This window comes from Lissotriton vulgaris, chromosome 3_1 (genome assembly GCF_964263255.1).
Source record: "Lissotriton vulgaris chromosome 3_1, aLisVul1.2, whole genome shotgun sequence".
In the NCBI taxonomy this organism is placed as follows: Eukaryota; Metazoa; Chordata; class Amphibia; order Caudata; family Salamandridae; genus Lissotriton; species Lissotriton vulgaris.
Genome location: NC_141689.1, coordinates 1,750,046 through 1,771,543, shown reverse-complemented (window position 1 = coordinate 1,771,543; position 21,498 = coordinate 1,750,046). Strand labels below are relative to the sequence as shown.

Sequence of the window (21,498 nt, the reverse complement as noted above, 5' to 3'; positions counted from 1 at the left end):
TACGGATACCGCTGTGGAACCCATCCTGGCTTTCCCTGTGAGGCGACCACTCCTGGGCACCCCCAAGGTGGAGGCCAGGCATCCTTAGCGTTGTGGGGGCCGTTGTGGAGATTAAGTAAGCTATTTCCCAGAGTTGCAGAGTGGGACTCCATCATTGGAATAGGCACTGAGGCGAGAATTATCAGGACCGTGGAATTTTGAGCCCAAGACCCGCCGAGGCGGGGAATTGAACCCTGGCCCCGGGCTAGACCTCTGCATCAGGGTCTGCCGCTCTAACCATTGAGTGCTGTAAGAACACGGGTTAACCCAAGAAGTCACTGGGACCTGGGCGGAAGGTTGATACAGACAAAGTGGTCCCAGATAATCACACAATTAACTCAACCGTAAAATCACTTAGGTGAATACAAAGACAATTATAACAACATTATTTTTAATCACAACGTGTATCGTAAAAACTCATTCATATAATAAATCCATAGTAAATCACATATAATGCCCCTAAGAAGTGGAGTAGGGAAGGGTAGTGCTGGGATAGTGAAAGTATAGGAATTAGAACAGGGGTCACTGAGACCTGAATACACCAGAAATAATGATAAGTTAACACAATGGAACACATAACTCATCAATTCATTTAGCAATCATGCCTCAAATAAAATCACAAATGATAAATCAGGGAGGAGGCTGAACACAGGAGGAAGTGTTGACGTTTCGACCCAAGTAGATGCAGGCGTGGTATAAACCTTGCTAGAGGGTCTTCATCAGGACAGGGGATGAGGAAGGTGGGGCAATGAATCTGACTGACTGACTGAAGTTTTTATTAAGCGCTCTAATGCAGCGGCGTCTTGGCGCTGTAGAATAGAAGGTGATGCGAGACAGATCAGGGCAGGGAGAACAGCCATGTTTTCAGGGATTTTCTGAATCTCAGTTTGGAGGCTTGTGAGCGAAGTTCGACAGGCAAAGAGTTCCAGAGTTTGGAGGCCTGATTAGAAAATGATTTTCCACCCCAGCACACTTTCCGGATTCTAGGCACGCAGACCAGGTCTTGATTGGCCGATCTTAGAGTTCGGTTGGGCACATAGCGGGGGAGGAGTTTGGCCAAATCATCTGATCCTTTTCCGTAAACGGCTTTGTGGGCCAAGCAGAGGGCCTTAAACTGGACTCTGCGCTTAATTGGCAGCCAGTGCAGCTCTCGAATGGCCCGGGAGGTGGGGTGACGCTTAGGCAGGTTCAGGAGAACCCTGGCGGACGCGTTCTGGATAGCCTGCAGCTTGATCAATTGCTTCTCTCCCGTACCGAGATAGAGAGAGTTGCAATAATCAACCCGAGACATTACTAGGGCAGCAATGACAGTCTTTTTAGGTCTCGTTCGAGACCTATTGCTGCCAAGTTGCTTGTCAACGGACACAGAGAGGGTCACGAGCGGCGATTCAGGTCCGTGATCGCGCAGATTCTGGTCCGTGCACGCGCACCAGCCGCCACCACATGCACAGATGCACCAGCCGGCACCAGCCGCGCGCACACGCACCAGCTCACACACGCACCAGCCGCCCCCAGCCACGCACACACGCACCAGCTGTCCACACACGCACCAGCCGCCATGGCCGCGCACACACGCACCAGCCGCCCGAGCCTGTGCACGAGCCCCCAAGGCACCAAGTCTCACTCACCGGGTGTCATCTCCTCCGCCTCCATTGACGTGGCACACACGGGGCTTCCCTCACTGATGGGAGCCCCGCACTTGTATCCACAGCCTCAGTCACCACTTTTCTGCTGTCACCGCCGGGCTCCCCCTCCGGCATGGGAGCCCGGCATCACCACGTCCATCTCGGCGAGTCACTTCGTGCACGAGCTTATGGCGGAAGTCCCGCCCCACAGCAAGCATGACGCTGCCGGACTTCCGGATTTCGCGCCAGTCGGGCCGGTGGCTTGCCAGGAACTCAAGCGATTTCCAGGTATTTGTTACTTTAGTGATGTGTAACCCAAGTGCATTTTAAAGATTTAGCCAAATGGGGAGTAGTTGACAGGGTTCAGATTGTGCTTTACAAACAATGCAGAAAATAAACTCTCTTGGGCGTGTCCCGCGTTTCCTTCATCCATCTGATGAACACGTAAAGCATTTAAACCCAGAATATAACAGGTCGCATTGCTCCCCGTTCATAAATAGCGTATTTCTGAGCTATCACAAGTCTATGAAGTCAGAAAGCCAGGAGTTGAAATACAATAATTCTATTCTTTTTATTGTTCATTTGTAACCCGCACATGCAGTTCGAACAACCGCCCAAAGTGCCTATGAAACGTCTCCAGGCGCTCTGCTCCGTGGCGATGGCGAAGGGTCAACATTCCATACCGTGTAATGTTCCGAAACTAGAAAAACAGTCACCCACGCTCTGGTCACGAGCCGACTGGACTACGGAAACACCCTCTACGCCGGCACCACCGCAAAGCTCCAGAAAAAACTACAACGCATCCAGAACGCCTCAGCCAGGCTCATATTAGACATCCCGCGTAAAGAACACATCTCTGATCACCTGAAAAACCTCCACTGGCTCCCCGTCAATAAGAGAATCACTTTCCGGCTCCTAACCCACACTCACAAAGCACTCTACGAAATCGGACCCGAATGCCTCAACATACGACTATCCTTCTACACCCCCTCCTGCCAGCTACGATCCTCCAACCAAGCCCTTGCCACTGTACCTCGCATCAACAAAACCACCATGGGAGGTAGATCCTTTTCCTAACTAGCAGCTAAAACTTGGAACTCACTTCCCACTCACCTTCGCCTTACTCAGAACCACCTAGCATTTAGAAAGCAACTCAAAACTTGGATATTCGACAAGTAACTCCCCACCCTTCTTCAAGCGCCTTGAGACCCTCTGGGTATGTAGCGCGCTATACAAATCTTTTGACTTGACTTGACTTGACTTCCGACACCTTCGCAATCAGGGATTCAGGAGTCGGAAAGCACTGACAAAGTCATAATCTGGGCAACAGTAGGGTGTTGAACCCCATGCACTATACTCACTGGGCGGCCACTGGTCAAGCATTGGATACCAGTAGGTCTCTCCTACGTGAGGTATTGGCTTGGTCAGTGTTCTTTAGCCATGTTGTACAGAAGCGTGGCTGTGGCCCAGCATAGCTGAAAGCTTTAAGAAAAACAAAACTGTGATGCGGCCAGCACTAGGCACTTCATAGCCTTTTTTACTGCTACAACTACTTTGGGAGGTAATGGGTGTGGGGGGCAAGCAACAACAACAGGAGGTAAGGGGCATAGCTAAAAGTTTTTTCTAAACTTTTTTTGGGTGGGATGGCGGGATAGGAGGCATCACGGAGGAAGGAAGGAACACAGAGGGTGTGGGGGAAATTTTGACCTATTGGTATTGTAAATTACAATGTCTTTTATCATTGCATGTTTGTTAAACACATATAAAAAAAACGTTCCCATTGCGGGCCATATTCAGATGCATTCATTCTATACGTACACTTACTTACACACCGCTTTACTGGCAGCCAACACATCAATTTTAAGTACACGGGAGCTGTGCTTTGTCTCAACGCAGGACCGCTTTCAAGTTAGGAAAACATGAGCCATGTTTTACGTAAAACCTCACCGAGCAGGGGCTCCCGCTGCAGGCAGACATCAGAAACAGACAATACTTTAGCCGCACTTTATTTTGAACTTTTGATCTGCACGGCTCAAACACCTTCATTTTAAAGAAATCTAACAAACTGAAATGCGAGTAACAGCCTTGGGGCAACTTTTCACAGCGTGATTTCAATACCTGGTGGGATTATTTCATGGGAGCATGTCAAGAGTCTAAAGCCCAAAGCGTACACTGGGTAGCCATGTGTCATGCGTTGTCAGCACCTCAAGCGCTGCCCTTTGCTTTGCTAACAGGTCGTGAAAACTTGTTTTGGTAGTGTGATCTTTTCTTATAACAGAATCTTCACTCAGAATAAACCACAATTTAGTTGAGTGCCTGGAACACAGTATTAGTTGCACAATGTTTTGAACATGATGTGAATTACAAATTTGATTCCCCATTGGCACTACCGCTATTGGCACAGCGTATGTAAAAATGGTTTTACTGATTTCACCCCTATGCTACCTCTGGTACATGCGGAGGTAATACCCACAAGATACTACTGTATTCACATGTTGTGTTGTGCTATTTTGGTTTAAAAAAAACAAAAATTGGTTAAAAAAACATGATGTCAATTACAAACAGTTTTTAGGTCTCGGCCTGCGTAGGCTGCGCTTGCACAGTCTCGCTGGCGAGAAATTATGGCTTCTAGTAGGGAGGTAAACAAGCCAGCTCTTCTCCATTGGCTGGCTTCCTAAACGGCGGCCAAACGGCAGCCAGCCATTGGAGAAAAGCTCTGTCTGTCCCTTTAAGCCCATGCATTTTGGATTGAGGGGCGTGTTTTTTCATGTTCTTTCTATCCGTGACGTCATCGGACCAAAATAGGCCCCCCAGTCTGAAAAGGTCGGGGCTTAGTTGGTTCGTGTTTACGCTTGCCTTATCCGTTCGTGTTTACGCTTGCCTTATCCAAGTCCTGTTGGAACAATTTACTACTGGTGGCACTTTCCAGCTGTTTCTTAGGCTGTACAAACAGTTCATGAAACCAGAGACAAAACACCTCGAAACTAGCTACCAGAAGCGACAGGAAGTGGTTGAGGCAATCTACATTAGGGACTGGACTTGCGCACGATGCAAAACCACCAGTTGTCATCCCACCTCCATGCGCAAGATGCAGTTCACTCACACCTGCAGCACTCGAGATCCTCTCTGTCTGCGCAAGCGTAGCAAAGAGGACACAGCTCCCTCGAATACGCGTGGTAGAGAGAATAGCTGTTTAGACGCCGCTCAAATTAAATTCATAGCGTGGACAAGTTGGTGTCTGTTCAGCATGAAATTTACGTGGGGAATGTTAATGAGTGGGTCATAAATGAGGGACGTGGAGTCAATGCCTGTTGTCGGAATGTGGTATTTTACCTCTGTTTGCTTTGATCTGCATTACCCCTCTGAGCGTGCTTTGTTGAATAGTGTCCACACTCTGGGCACTGTCGATAACTCTTTACAGACGGCAGCTGGCGTCCATGGAAAGTCTTACCCAGGTACGTTGTGTGCGTCTGAAGCAATGTTTACAATAGCAACAATATGTAAAGTCCCTTCCTCGACTGAATGTCGGATTAGAAATGGCTGTTGGTTTGTTAATAGCGAGTTCTAGCGACCGATGAGGAATGGCGACGGGTCAGCCGAACCAAACTGAGCGTTGAACTCACTAGGGTGGGGATCAGTTAGTGTAAATTTGCACACCCATCTCATCATGAGGTCAGAGGTGTATTAGTTTACTGAGTTATTTATTTGGGCTTTAAAATGCGTGATCTGCAAGCTACTCAGATCTCAGCAGCAGATGCACGAACCCAATTATCTATCCAACTCAGAATATATGCCGTGCGGAGTGCACACTGGCCTTTGCAGTTGGTTCTCAAACTACAAATTTATTTTAGTGAAATTAAAACGTGCGCGCAGCTGTTTCCCCACAGTCTTCTCAATCACATGTTGTAATGATGTTATGCCCAGGGTCAAATTGCAGGTTGCACGCATCTCAGCAGTGATCCCAATAAACTTCTTGGAGAAGTGTGGCTCAGGGGTTAGAGGCGGCAGACCCGGAAGCTGAGATCGGCCCTGGACCAGGGTTCAATTCCCCGCCTCGGCGGGTCTTGGGCTCAAAAAATTCCACGGACTCGATAATTCTCGCTCCGGTGCCTTCTCAACTCATGGGTTCACACTCTGTGACTCTGGGCAATAGCTTGCTTAATCTCCACAACGGCCCCTCGCGGCGGGATGCCTGGCTTTCACCTTGTGGATACCCTGCCGGGGTTATCTCACAGGGGAATACCAGGGCGTGTTCCCTAAGCAAGCGCCGGGAAACCCTTTGTGGGTAGCTGTGCGCTATATAAGCTCAAATACATTTACATTTACATTTACTGTGTTGCTGATATGAGAACCTATGGCCTGCACGTTGCAGTTAGATATCTGCGGCAAGCTCTCATCCCTTCCCCCCTGGCTATTCTAATTCTACTTCCTGATCACTAGAACGTTCAGCGAGCTTGTGCCTGAAGTTAATCTTTTGAGAATTTAGCTCTGGCAGCACCAGGCCTCTTCCTAGCAATGCTGGGGATAGTCAACGGGCATCGGGAACACAAGGGGCTCCCCCATGGCAAACCCTTTTGCCCGAAATGCCGCTGTGACAGGTTTCACCTTTGGGTGGGGGATGAGTGGGAGGGTTGTATAAAACCCCGATTAGTATTTTTTTAAATTTGCACTAAAAGGTGCTACGTGTTGCTATGTTGTGCTACCTTTTTGGCATTCCTATAGCGCGCAGTCTGAGAGTAGGGGCTCCAGGCACTTTACCCTTGAAGGTTTCGTGCTGTGCATCCATCTGGTTACTGTTCCCTTGCACTAGGCCTGGCTGGTGTTTGGCGTGGTGCTTCTGGTGTGGCTCTCAGTTTCGCACCGGTGGCTAGTTCACGGAGCTGCAGTGTGTGATGTTGGTGTTGGGAAGGTGTGGCCCTGGGCTTTGCTGGTTGTGTAGACACACCCCACTCTGGTGAGATGTCCGTCCCTGGCAGATGGCGGTACTCTGGGTGCACTGCCGGTGTCTGTGTGCAGTGGATGAGGTGTGTTACACGTGTGTGTGGTTCTGTGTCTTTGAGATGGATGTGTGTAGTGTTGTGCCTAATGAGTTGTTCGTGTTTGTGAGTCACTTGCCTCCCCAGCGGTTGCTGAGGTGGGCGTGTTGAATTTATATTGAATACGATTCAGAATGTTCTGTCAAGAATTGTTCTCTGGCTTTAAGTTATAGAGAGAAAGAGTGTGTCAAGTTGTGTTTCTGTGTTGCTTAATTTAGTGAAGGACTTCACAACTGTTCCTATAGAGTTGTGCTTGGTATGCGGCGTGCTGGCTAGTGAGTGTGTGGCTCTGTATGTGTGTGTGGCTCTGTGTGTGTGTGTCTGGCTCTGTGTGTGTGTGTATGGCTCTGTCTGTGTGTGTGGGTGGCTATGTCTCTGTGTGTGTGTGGCTCTGTCTGAGTGTGTGTGTGGCACTGTGTGTGGCTCTGTGTGTGTGGCTCTGTCTGTGTGTGTGTGTGGCTCTGTCTGTGTGTGTCTGTGGCTCTGTCTCTGTGTGTGTGGCTCTGTCTGTGTGTGTGGATCTGTCTGTGTGTGTGTGGCTCTGTCTGTGTGTGTGTGTGACTCTGTCTCTGTGTGTGTGGCTCTGTCTGTGTGTGTGGATCTGTCTGTGTGTGTGTGGATCTGTCTGTGTGTGTGTGGATCTGTCTGTGTGTGTGTGGCTCTGTCTGTGTGTGTGGCTCTGTCTGTGTGTGTGTGACTCTGTCTCTGTGTGTGTGTGGCTCTGTGTGTGTGGCTGTGTGTGTGTGGGTGCGTGTGGCTCTGTGTGTGGCTCTGTGTGTGTGGGTGCAAATGCAATAGGTCTTGCATTTGTGAGAGATTAAGCTATTGGCATTGTAAATGACAATGCCATTTATTTATATGTTTTAAAAACAAAAATAATGTGTGTGTGGCTCTGTCTGTGTGTGTGGCTCTGTCTGCGTGTGTGCGTGGCTCTGTCTCTGTGTGTGTGTGTGGCTCTGAGGTCTGTGTGTGGCTCTGTCTGTGTGTGTGGCTCTGTCTGTGTGTGTGTGACTCTTTCTCTGTGTGTGTGGCTCTGTCTGTGTGTGTGGCTCTGTCTGTGTGTGTGTGTGGCTCTGTCTCTGTGTGTGTGTGTGTGGCTCTGTCTGTGTGTGTGGATCTGTCTGTGTGTGGGTGGCTCTGTCTGTGTGTGTGGCTCTGTCTGTGTGTGTGTGACTCTGTCTCTGTGGCTCTGTGTGTGTGGCTCTGTGTGTGTGTGGCTCTGTGTGTGTGGCTGTTTGTGTGGGTGCAATGCAATAGGCATAGCATTTGTGAGAGATTAAGCTATTGGCATTGTAAATGACAATGCCATTTATTTATATGTTTTAAAAACAAAAATAATATAATGAGCAATGCCGATAGCTCCAACTTTAACAAAGACGAGACCATTGCATTGTAAATGCTTGTTTAAGGTAGGTGGAATAAAGGGCAAGATCTTTCTAAGTACCTTCAGCATATGAAAACAAGCTGAAGTGACTTGGTTCACCTGCGCTGTGCAGGAGAGGTTTTTGTCCAGTAAGAATCCGAGGTTTCTAACCTTCTCGGCTGGGGTAGGACAACAGCCGGCTTCCGGGGGCCACCATAGCGGACTCCATATCGAGGGCTTCTGACCGAATTCTATGATTTCAGTCTTCTCAGTATTTAATTTGAGAACATTTTGGCTCATCCAGTTTTTTACACTGAGAAGGCAATTCCTGAAACGGCCTGCGGTTGCTTCAATGGAATCGGAGACCGACACTATGATTTCTGTGTCGTCTGCATAAGACACTAATCTCAAGCCATGGGATTTTATCAGTTTCGCCAAGGGGGTGACATATAAATTGAACAAGGTTGGTGATAATGCCGACCCTTGTGGGACTCCTCCAGGAAGAGTAAATTCCTCTGATTTAAGTCCATCCCAGTGGACTTGTTGGATTCTGCCTGTCAGAAATGATGCTAGGAGGGCTAGAGCGGCATCGGAGATGCCCAGATTTTCCAAACGACTCAGTAGGACCGAATGATTGACGGTGTCGAACGCCGCGGTTAAATCAAGTAATATGAGGGCCGTTCTTCCACCGTCGTCCATGGTCTTCCTGATATCCTCTGTTGCCATGATCAGGGCTGACTCAGTTGAATGGCATGCTCGAAAGCCATGTTGTGTAGAGTCAAGAAGATTATTCTTCGTAAGGAAAGTCATCAGTTCTAAGTTCATGGCTTTCTCGAGGATTTTAGCTGGTAGAGGCAGACAGGAGATGGGCCGATAGTTTTTAGTTTCGGCGGGGTTGAGTGAGTCTTTTTTCAGAATCGGGCGGATACAGGCCTTCTTCCAGATTGAGGGGAAGGAGTTCGACCATATAGCCTTGTTTAGTAGAGAGGTCAATACTCCAGTTATAGCTAATGGAATAGAATGCAGAATGTGCGGAGGGCATGGATCCAATGGAGAACCTGATTTCATCTGTAGGAGAAGGTCCCCGACCTCCGACTCCTTTAGCATAGGAAACCTGGGAAAGACAGGGAAAGTGGGAGGTGAAGATTCCTCAGTGTCCACTGCCGGGACCTGGGTAGGAGTGACCGCGATGTTAAGGCTGGTATTGGAGTTGGTGGAATCTGTATAGAAAATTGATAAATAAATGTTACTGCGGGTCACATAGGATCCCAAAGAACTCATAAAATGATAAAAGGCCGAGAGGAAGTACGTGGTCATATATTGAGAACACGGGGAATACATCATTGAAAACATAAGTTATGACCGATAGTTGTTGCGAGACCGCACTTCGACACTTCCTCCTGTGTTCAGCCTCCTCCCTGATTTATCATTTGTGATTTTATTTGAGGCATGATTGCTAAATTAATTGATGAGTTATTTGTTCCATTGTGTTAACTTATCATTATTTCTGGTGTATTCAGGTCTCATGACCCCTGTTCTAATTCCTAGACTTTCACTATCCCAGCACTACCCTTCCCTACTCCACTTCTTAGGGGCATTATATGTGATTTACTATCGATTTATTATATGGATGACTTTTTACGATACACGTTGTGATTAAAAACAATGTTGTTATAATTGTCTTTGTATTCACCTAAGTGATTTTACGGTTGAGTTAATTGTGTGATTATCTGGGACAGCTCTAATCGTTGAAGCACACTCCTCCTATATCTGGGTAATGGGTGCATGCACCACCTTACAGAGGCTGCTGTAGCAGACCTGTTGTGTCATTTTGCATGGTCTTCCAGGGGTGGCATAATACATGCTGCAACGCCTGAGCGGCCTCTGCGGTAACTATGCCCTGGGTATATAGGATTTCATATACTTGGGACTTATAAGGGTACCCCAGAATCCAATCTGTGATGTACCTAAAGTACATGCAGTCATTTTAGAGGGGAAGCAGCTAGGCTGGGGTCCGGGATAGCAGGGCCCCAGCCAGACTAAAGTCGAAAAACAGCGAAACATCAGCAAAAAGTGGGGGTAACCATAAGATGCAGATCCTACTCTCGTACAATCATCATTTAGTAATCCAACAGGATGCTATTCCAACAGCTTAATGTGGAACTTTAGTTAGTTTGACTCTTTTATGACAGAAGTATTGGTTGGCATGTAGTTCTCGACATTATTTAGCTGCCTATTAGCTTCAATGTCCTATTCTGAGTAATTCATTACAATAACATTACCCCCTTATCAGCCTGTCTGATAATTAGTGAGGTTTGCTCCTTCAACCTTTTCAATGCTGCAGACTCATCTTTGTTCACAGTAGGATGTTGTTTTACATAAGTGAATGCCTCAAAATCTTGCAGTATCAATTCATAAACAATATCGATTACATTATCTGTATTTCTGGAGTAATTCTAGGCCTGCATTTGAGATCGCTTTCCTTTGGATATGTTCAACTATTTCCAACTGAGTGGCTAGATCTTCGATAGCCAGATGTGCACCATCCTCCAAGCTCATCAGAATGGTTGTACTAACCAACTCTTTTATAGATTTATTGCTTCTATCCTCTTTTCTCCACATGTGACCTTTGTTCTGGCAACCTGTCAACAATCGTTTAGTGTCAATCTACGATCAAATCTAAATAAATCAACTTTATTCTGTTGTTATTATTATTATTATTATTATTATTATTGCATTTATTGAGCGCACAGCTACCCGGAGGTTTCCCGGCGCTTGCCTTGGGAACCCGTCCTGGCTTTTCCCTGTGAGATAGCCCCTACAGGGCATCCCCAAGGTGAAAGCCAGGCATCCCGCCGCAGGGGGCCGTTGTGGAGATTAAGCAAGCTTAATGCCCAGAGTTGCAGAGTGAGAACCCATGATTAGAACAGGCACCGAAGCGAGAATTATCGAGTCCGTGTACATTTGAGCTCATGACCCTGCCGCGTCGGGAATTGAACCCTGGTCCCGGGTCTGACCTCAGCTTCCGTGTCTGCCTGCTCTACACCGTGAGCCACACTTCTTGATTAAGGTGTTTCAAAGAGGCAAAGCCTAGTCCTCTTTTCAGAAGATTGAATTTATTCTTATCTAAGAATCAGTCTGATGCGTTTGTCACTATACTTTCTTCTTGAAATCCCCTTTCCTTTGAACTCTTGTTCTTACTTCCTCTTTTTCTTAGGGCTCTTCTGTTGTTCCAACCCTTAGCCCCTATATTATCTCTCGTAGTTGTTCTTGTTGACCTTGTGAGCCCTCACCTGTCTTCCCTTTTATTAGCATCCTCTGTTCCAACAATCCCATCTGCTTCAATTCCTCTAAAAAAGCGGAGAATACCATCAATGCATTATCACTGTTAGAGCCCATCTGATTACTAGTAACCCGAATTTCCGAATCAGATCCACTTAAATTTTGTTCTTTGCCAGATAATGTACTGGCACTCTCGATCTCAATATTTGTTTACTAGTTCCTTCACTATCTACATTCTTCTTACAAATGGTATTGTCGTATCTACATGCATAGGTATACACGCTACCAGACAAATAGTCCCTTACATCATGTAAAACTTGCATTTCTGTCTATTAAAGCTCTCTTTCTGAAATCCCAACATCACCTTTACTAATATAGCAACATTCACCTCTTCTGTCTCCTTAGTAATTCTCAATCTTTGTGCATCTGTCTGATCTATAACCATACACATAAAACCTCTGGAGGTTTCTTTTAGTTTTTTCTCCCATCTTTCAGCACAATCATTATCGAGATCTTCAACAGTGGAAGAATGTGGATCCTAAGACCCCTAACTATGTACAATCAACCTCTAGCTGCTTTGTCAGTGTTACGGAGTCGATGATTCTCATTTAGGTAGTCTCTCCAATGTAAAGAATCAATCCTTGAGTCCTCTTGGTTCTCAGCCATCTTTACTCATTCTCTTCTCAGACACTTTGGAAAGTAGTTAATTGGCCAATTCCTCGTGTCTACTCATATGTTTTGCCTTAGTGATAAGTTATTGTTGATTCCAAATTAGTAAACCAATTAAATCCAAAAGTTGAAACATTGGCTGCTTTCCTACTCCTTTGCTACAAATGACGCAATGAAAGAGGGTCAGGAGAAACTTCTCCAGAAACAAAGCCCTCACCGGTGCAGTCCGAATAAAATGTTCTCTTTATAGGAGGGACGCAGAAATGATGGCAGAAAATGTTCCCAATAACGATATACATCTATTTCCCTGTTTTTATTTCTTCTATTTTTTATTTTTAAGTTTAAAACCAATCTGGGATCAAGATTTTGAATGCTTGCACACAGCCAACATGTGTTTTGAGGCAACACCTCTTTTTCAAGGCTGTAGTAGGCATATAAAATTAATAGAAAATATGTACATAATTGTATTACCTCAAAATTCTTTTTTTCACGTGATTAGGTATTTATACCCCTACAGCAGAGAATAACATTCAAACTACGCTTAAACATATCAATCACAACAAATAACATAGTTTTACAATTCTCATGATGTTATCTCTTCTTTTTGATTAGGTTCATTATAATGTTTCAATCATTCACCAAAATAGCTGCAGTAGCCAGTAGCTTTGAGACAGTGGTGAAACAATGAGTGTAAGAATGACTGGAGTTTGGGACTACAGTCTGCTAATTTCAGGTTTAGTTTTTTGCAGCATTGCCTCGTTTCCATATTCCCTCATCCACAAAACCACGTGCATAAATTTGAAAATGATTGAAGAGCCGCTTTCACTATAAATAGATCTGAACTATTAGATGGACAAATGCTTGTTTACCACTAGCCATCTCTTGTTTTTTAGTTTATTTCATGTTTACTTGCAACCCATGCTCCACCTCCTCCTGTTCTTACGTGTATGACCATCAGCCGCTAAATCTGGAGAGCCCACTGCTTTCAGCTGTGAGAGGTGCCTTGTTTCACAGCCCCCCATCATTAGCCCTCATAGCTAGAGAAGCCAGGCAGTGCGGACTGGTTTTTAAGACACTTCTTTCACAGTTTGCCAACCTCGAAACCTATCCTCTGGTGCCGGATTTAGCATGTATGGTCCTTCCTGGTCTAGTGTTTGTGGAGCAGTGAGTGCCGTCCACTCAAAAAGAGTTACGGAATGGTTGCTCAAAATTCATGCTCTTTTTCTTCTGAGACATTGTTTCGATGCCTCCATGAGGACTTGCATCGGTTTGTGCTGGTAGTTTCCCTGAATGACTTTTTCTGAATATGCAGAACAAGTACCTACATCTAGACATACATTTGACTTTCTCTTCTCTCACACAGGCGAGACGTGCCCTCCTGAACATGTGGACGATGTCCCGGAGACTCCCACACAGTACATCCAGCTGAGACACCCGAGCAAAGTGTCCCATCAACCGCCCACAGGCGTGGTGGCAAAGCTGATGATCGTGCCACCTGGTAGGCAGAGCTCTCCTCAGTGTGATTAGTGGATTGTTGTCAGAGTCTTAATTGAAGTTTCCCAGATACTACACAGGAGCAGAATGATGACTATTCCCCATACCTCCCTGAGTTTACCTCCACGCTTCCAAAGAATATTTCTGGAAGTATGAAGAAACTCCCAGGGGGGAAGGGGTTGGGGACAGAGAAGAGACCGCTTTGTCTTCTATTTTCTGGTGTCTTCTGTACTGTTACTTCTATCTTGCTTCTTGCGCTGTTTCTTTCAGTTTCTTAGACACTGTAATACAAACAACAAATTACTAAGATCTAAACAATTTTTTATCAGCCTAGTATTTATGTATTTCACACCCTCATACCACATACCCTTAGAGACTGAACTATTGCCTCTCTTCTGTTGGTTATTGAGGCGTTTAATACATAGACTCCACTATGACCCTGCTCGCAGGCAGGTTGCTCCCCACGCTGCTGCATGGCTCTGCCTGCATTGATTTTGCCTAATCCTCTTTTATTCCCCTGTGCCTGTACTTGCTTTCTTGCTCAGACTTGTTTCTATTCCCCTGTGCCTGTACTTGCTTTCTTGCCCAGACTTGTTTTTATTCCCCTTTGCCTGTACTTGCTTTCTTGCCCAGACTTGTTTTTATTTCCCTGTGCCTGTACTTGCTTTCTTGCCCAGACTTGTTTTTATTCTCCTGTGCCTGTACTTGTTTTCTTGCCTAAACTTGTTTTTCCTTCCTGTGCCCAGTTCTCCCGCGGCCCGCCCATTTTTCCCGCCGCTGCGTCCCTGCCCATCTGCAATCCCATTCGCCACCTGCTCCCGCCTCCCAGGTGCTCCTCCCTCCCACATCCCCTCATATGGAAGCCATGCAGCGGTAAAAGGAGCGACCTATGACCCTGCTCGCAGGCAGGTCGCTCCGCACGCTGCTGCACGGCTCTGCCTGCATTGTTTTTGCCTAATCTTGTATTTTTACCCTGTGCCTAACTTGCTTTCTTGCCCAGACTTGTTTTAATTCCCCTGTGCCTGTACTTGCTTTCTTGCCCAGAGTTGTTTTTATTCCCCGTGCTTGCTTTCTTGCCCAGACTTGTTTTTATTCCCCCTGTGCCTGTACTTGCTTTCTTGCCCAGACTTGTTTTCATTCCCCTGTGTCTAACTTGCTTTCTTGCCCAGACTTGCTTTAATTCCTCTGTGCCTGTACTTGTTTTCTTGCTTTAACTTGTTTTTCCTTCCCTGCGGCCCCGCCCACCTGCAATCCCATTCGCCTTCCCACATCCCCTCATATGGAAGCCGCTACGCGGCTGCACTCAGCGAGCGCGCCGCTGGCGCACCTAAGGCAAGCCCGTCTGTACCCGTCCGTGCCTGGACCGCGCCCAGCACCAGGACCCCTGGACACCACGAATGCCACGACGCCCGACACCGCTATGATAACAAAACCCTCCACGCACTCAACACCGGACGATCACACACCTGCTTCCTGGCCGCCCGAAGCACACCCATGAACTTCCACCTCGAGAACAATGACGACACCAACTCCACCACCCTGATCGACAACCTAGCCAACCTCGGACTCAGACTACTCGTCACAACACCCACCCACTCCGCCGGTCACACGTTTGACCCCATCTTCTCCGCAAGCCCCCACATCTCCTTCAACCACACCACCGAACTCCAATGGACCGACCACTGCTGCATCCACTTCACCTTCAAGAAACGCACCACCGCACCGAACAGATGCCTCACCGCTGCTGGAGCAAAGTCACCGAAGACCAGCTAACCACTACCCTCGCCCAGAGCCCACCCGCCGACCATGCCGACCCGGACTCCGCCACCCGCAACCTCAGACAGTGGATCAACGACTGCCCCAACACCCTCGCCCCGATCAAGAAACCCTCCAACAATCATACCAACAAGAAAGCCAGCTGGTTCACTGAAGACCTCCGGGCCTCCAAGCAAACCTGCCGAAAGCTGGAGAAGATCTGGCTCCGTGAACGAACACCGGACAGCCACGCCGTCCACAAGAATGCCACCCGCAGACACCATTACCTCATCAGATCCGCCAAAAGGGCCTCCTTCAAAGACCGCCTAGACAACAACGCGCACAACAGCAAAGAGCTCTTCAACATCGTGAAGGAACTCTCCAACCCCAGCTCAACACCAACGACGTCCCACCCTCGCAAGACCTGTGCGACTCGCTGGCCACCTTCTTCCAGCGCAAGATCACAGATTTCCATTACAGTTTCAATGCCACGACCGCCCCGACAACCACCGAGACCTCCGCCCCCACGACCACCATCCGCACTAACCGCCTGCTCTACTGGACCAACATCAACGACGATGACACCATCAAGATCATGAACACCATCCACTCCGGATCTCCGTCAGATCCATGCCCACACCACATCTTCAACAAAGCCAGCACATCCTTTGCACCCCATCTCCGGAAAGTCATCAACACCTCCTTCGAGACAGCAATCTTCCCGGGGAGCTGGAAGCACGACAAGATCAACGCCTTACTCAAGAAACCCAAGGCGGACCCCAAGGACCTCAAGAACTTCCGGCCCATCTCCCTGCTCCCGTTCCCGGCAAAGGTCATCGAGAAGACCATCAACGAACAACTGACCCGCTACCTCGAGGAGAACAACATCCTGGACCCTTCCCAGTCCGGGTTCCGCAGCAACCACAGCACTGAGACTGCCCTCATCGCCGCCACCGATGACATCAAGTCCCTGCTGGACAACGGAGAAACGGCGGCCCTCATCCACCTGGACCTCTCAGTCGCCTTCGACACACTACGAACACGCCTCCACAACGCTGGGATCCAAGAGAAGGCCCTGGACAGGACCACCTCCTTCCTCTCCGGCAGAACACAGAGCGTCCGCCTTCCGCCCTTCCACTCCGAAGCCACCAAGATCATCTGCGGCGTACCCCAGGGCTCATCCCTCAGCCCAACTCTGTTTAACATCTACATGGCACCGCTCGCCCACGTCGCCAATCGGCACGACCTCAACATCCTCTCCTACGCCGATGCCTTTGACGCGCAGCCTTTGACACGGTATCCCATGACATCCTTCTTAAGCGTCTGGAGATGACCGGTGTTTCTGGCCTCGCTCTGACCTGGTTCCGCTCCTTCCTTAAGGACAGATCCTTCCGGGTGTCAGCCCCCCCTTTTCTTTCCAAACCCCATCCCATAACACAGGGGGTTCCTCAGGGCTTAGCGTTGAGCCCTTCCCTCTTCAACCTTTACGTGCAGCCTCTTGCGGCGGTGGCCAAAGAGTGGGGGCTGACACTGGTGTCGTATGCCGACGACACCCAGTTGGTCATCACCCTCACGGAAAGCCCCTCCATTGCGGCCTCCAGGTTCAGAAATGGCCTGGCAGCAGTGGCACAATGGATGACGGATAACTACCTACATTTGAACGCAGGGAAAACGGAAGTGCTACTCCTTGGCAGAAACACCAGCCTTTGGAACGAGCACTGGTGGCCGTCATCCCTTGGTTCCATCCCACTCCCTAAATCCCTTGTAAAAAATCTAGGAGTTTGGATGGACGCCACACTCAGCTTCCAGACTCACACCAAAAAGGTGGCCGCCACCTGTATAGGTCTATTGAGAAATCTCAGTTCTATACTTGGCTTTTTCGACCCGAAGGTCCGCCAGCTGATCTTCCAAGCGACTATCCTTTCTCGCTTGGACTACGCGAATGTCCTCCTCCTAGGCGCAAACAAAGCAGAAATTGCTAGACACCAACGCGTGCAAAATGCGGCCGCAAGAGCGCTTGTCGGCCTTCCCCGCAGGTGCTCAGCCAGAGCTACCATCCGCAAACACCACTGGTTGCCCGTTGACTCCAGAATTCAATTCAAAGCCCTCATCACGATCTTCAAAATTTTCAAACAGGGAAGTCCCACTCTTCTACAAAATCTCCTCAGCCCCTACGTTCCTGGTCGTGATCTGCGCTCCTCTAACCAGCTTCTCTTGTGCTTTCCCCGTGCAAAGCTCTGCCGCACTGGAGGTCGCCCTTTCAGGGTCCTGGGACCTAAGCTATGGAATGCTCTGCCCCTTAACATCCGTTCCCTAGACAGCCTTCCTACTTTCCGAAAAGCCATCAAGACCCTCCTGTTTCCCTCTGGTTAGCTCTTCACTCCCCCCCCCTTCCCCTTCCTGGTAGGTTCTGTGACTCCTCTCAGCGCCGGGACGCCCCTTTGCTGGGGCAGCTGTCGCGCTTTACCAAACCCAGAATAGAATAGAATGACACCCAGCTGACACTCTCCCTCACCAAGGACCCCCAACCGCCAAAGCCAACCTTCACGAAGGAATGAAGGCCGTTGCTGAATGGATGAGGAACAGCCGACTGAAGCTGAACTTGGACAAGACGGAGGTCCTCATCCTCGGATCCAACTCTTCGGCCTGGGACGACTCCTGGTGGCCGACCACACTGGGAACCGCTCCAACACCCACCGACCACGCACGCAACCTAGGGGTCATCCTCGACTCCACCCTCTCCATGACTAAACAGGTCAACGCCGTCTCCTCCTCCTGCTTCAACACCCTCCGCATGCTCCGAAGGATCTACAAGTGGATCCCCACTGAAACGAGAAGAACAATCACCCAGGCCCTTGTCAGCAGCAAGGTTGGGCTATGGAAACGCCCTCTACGCTGGAGCCTCGGCCAAACTCCTGAGACGGCTCCAACGCATTCAGAACGCCTCTGCACGCCTGATCCTCGACATTCCTCGCCGCAGCCACATCACACCCCACCTGAGAGACCTGCACTGGCTCCCGGTCAACAAGAGGATCACCTTCAAGCTCTTCACCCATGCACACAAGGCACTCCACAACACCGGGCCAGCCTACCTCAACAGACGACTCCGCTTCTACACCCCCACCCGCCAGCTCCGCTCCGCCGACCTCGCCCTCGCTACAGTCCCCCGCTTCCGAAGAGCGACCTCAGGTGGCAGATCATTCTCCCACCTCGCCGCCAAGACCTGGAACACCCTCCCCATCCACCTACGGCAGACCCAAGACCTGCTGACCTTCAGAAAACTCCTCAAAACCTGTCTTTTCGAGCAGTAGCAGCATTCCCCACCTCAGCGCCTTGAGACCCTCACGGGTGAGTAGTGCGCTTTACAAATGATATGATTGATTGACTCTGGTGTGAAATGGAGTGTAGCGATATCATTCTAAAAAGCAATGACAGTTTTAGTACCTCTTAGACAGACTATAACACTCTAATTGTCTATTTATTGCTGTAGGTAAATCTAATAACCTTTCTTTTCTTTGATTTTACAGGTGGATATATGGACACAGAATGCCCTTCAGGAACAGTTTCCTCAGGTAAGTGGAGTTTATCTCCACTAAGGCTAGACTTGTCTAAACTGAAATAACGATTTATAGTTTGATTATTTTAACCCACCAGAAACGGAATACTTATGAGTGAGACTGTCAATAGAAAGATACTCTGTAGCAATGATGTGTGTACTAAATAGTTTTCCCTAAACGGGTACTTGCATGACTGGGGCCTTCCTGTCGGAGACGAAGCACTCCGGTATGCATCAGGAATTTCTTGTGGATATTTAAGAAAGCAACTCGAGCATTTTTCCTTGAAAGCTTCTTTCAGACACCTGACGCGTAGAGAAATGCTTTTCTACCGCTGGAGAAAACGAAACAGACACCGACACTGTCTAACCTGTTCTAATGGTGCCACGGACGAGAAGGCACGCACTGCTGCTCCCCTAAGGGTCCTGGTGAAGTGCGCACAGCTGAGTGAGAGCGCGAGCCTCAGCTGTGCTGGAATCCTCAGGCTCACTGCTGGAAGGCTGCAGCGCTAGCCTTAGCGCTTGCGGCCATCTTAGAACACCACATATTTACCAATACAGTCCAGGACAGGTCATGTGGTTCCCTGAGGTAGCATGGAGCACAGAATCTCCTTCTTTTACTGTAAGCGATTGTAGCCCCTACTAGCTGGCATTTATTTTTGGATTGTTGACACTGGTTCCTGACAGTACCCCTCTGCAAAGGGGGTTCCCAAGGTTTTGCCTTGAGGGGATATTGTTCATGAAAAGTTTTTACTAATCTTGGGGCATGTACATTCGAATGTGGTTCCCAAGATCTCTCCTCAGGACCGTAACCCTTCCAATCGACTAAATAGGATGCCATTTGCTGTGACTAACTGAGGGAGTGCTGCCATAACCCCGGATGGCTGACCTTTGTCTGTGTTCTCTCCTTGCACGTCTACCCACTTCTCGTGGCCTCCGCATCGTCATCTCAAGACCAAGGGAGTGCTGCCCCTACTACGGACATTTGTTGCAGCGCCGAACCTTGTTCTTGGACACCTGGCCACAGGCTGAAGGCGGGACTGCGAGGACCACTGATCGGCCGCAGCTGGTCCTCTTCCCACCCCCTCCTACACCTACCCCTATATCATAGGCATCTACCCCGCAAACGCAGGACGCGCACGGGACGTGCCCGGGCAAAGCCCGGGCCAAGGGCGGGCCCGTTTGTGACCGAGTGAGACCGGACTGGGCCCCCCCTTTAAGCCCTGTGATTGATTGATTGATTTGTAAGTTTATTTGTCACCTTTTAGAAATTGTTTAGTTTAACTATACTCTTGTTTAATAGTCGTGTTTTTTGTGCTTGCGCATTGGGCTTAGCATTTCATCATGACTACTAGAGGTTCTCGGAGCAAAACGGCAGCGGGAGGGGAAAGGCTAACTGGCCCATTAGATAGTTTTATTATAAGGGCAAATTTGTTTATCGATCAAGGGATCACTCTTATGGAACGTAGAGTTTCCCAAGACCCAGCCTTGGCAAAAAGATCGTCCCTGGGTCTTATTGCAGCTGCTAGAACTCCTGAGCAGGCTAGGGATATAGGCCTTGTACATGCTCATGTTGATGTTCATAGTGACCCAAATGAGGTAGAATTGTCAGTATCCCAGTTCCTAACCGACTCAATTAAGCCTGGCTTTGGAAAAGACCCCGGAACTAGCCATTAACTTATTGACAGACGACAATAGCACTAGGCAATCTAGGGAAAGGAGGGAGGGTGCCATACCAAAGAAAAAAAAGATAAAAAGAAAAATACAAAAAAGGCCGGGGAAACATATGAAGTATCTAATAAACATAGGGAGGAATCTGACCCACTAGTACGGGGGTATGGTCAACCAGAACTAGATTTGACAAACGGGGATGTCAGCTCAGTAAGTGTTGAGGCTTCTGCCATCCTTGTTGGAGATTCTAACAATGATGACGTCGATGGGTTACTCCTAACTAAAATGGATGAGCTACTTAAATTTTATCTCTCCCCTCTAGAGGTTAGATTGTCATATATAGAAAAACAGTTAGTTGAACTATGTGCTCTCACCAAGAATGCACCGACCCAAGTGGCGCCTAAAAGCGGGGCCAACAAACTTAACCAATTAATTAAACCAAAAAATAACAAACCTGCGGGGCCTCCAGTTAAAATAACACCTACTCCAGTGGTTCCTGCGAAACGGAACACCCCCGCAGACACAGAGAGGAAAATGGGAGATAAATCCAAAAATCCTAGTATACACCTTAGCCAGGAAGGAAAATCACGCGGGGCCCCGTCTGCGCCTTCAACTAGGGAATGGAACAGGGGAGGAGTAGAGGGCAGACTCACTGTGACTTTGCCGCCTGAGTCGACCCTCTTTGTGGTGGTCATGACGGGGGTCCCAGAGTTGGCTGACCACAAGGAGGAACCGAATTGGTCATTAAAAAACAAGGTCCAACACTGGTTAAATAATAATAGACAGCTCCCGCAAAATTGGTCGAGCAAGATCTTAATGGTGCGCAGGGTACACTGGATAGGGAAGGAGAGGAAAACAACCCAGGGCGATTGCATTGTGGTAAACTTTGAGGATCCTTACACGGCTGACCATATTTGCTCATGGAACGTGCAAGGTGGAAATGAAGGCATTGATACTAAACGCCTCTCTTTTTTCTACCCCCCCAGGTGGCGCCCGGGCCCTGATTATGAT

General features: G+C 48.4%; 1 protein-coding gene across 2 annotated transcripts in view; it reads left to right on the top strand.

Annotated features, from left to right (window-relative positions):
- LOC147725792 (uncharacterized) overlaps positions 1-21,498 on the top strand; it is a 198,545-nt gene that overhangs the window by 22,751 nt on the left and 154,296 nt on the right. Inside the window, exons 3-4 of one of the 2 annotated variants that reach the window (XM_086959943.1) lie at positions 13,378-13,512; positions 18,791-18,835. In XM_086959943.1, coding sequence (XP_086816069.1) covers positions 13,378-13,512; positions 18,791-18,835 — 180 coding nt within the window. The remainder of the gene's footprint in view (positions 1-13,377; positions 13,513-18,790; positions 18,836-21,498) is intronic. The other variant, XM_086959944.1, reaches the window with a different exon arrangement.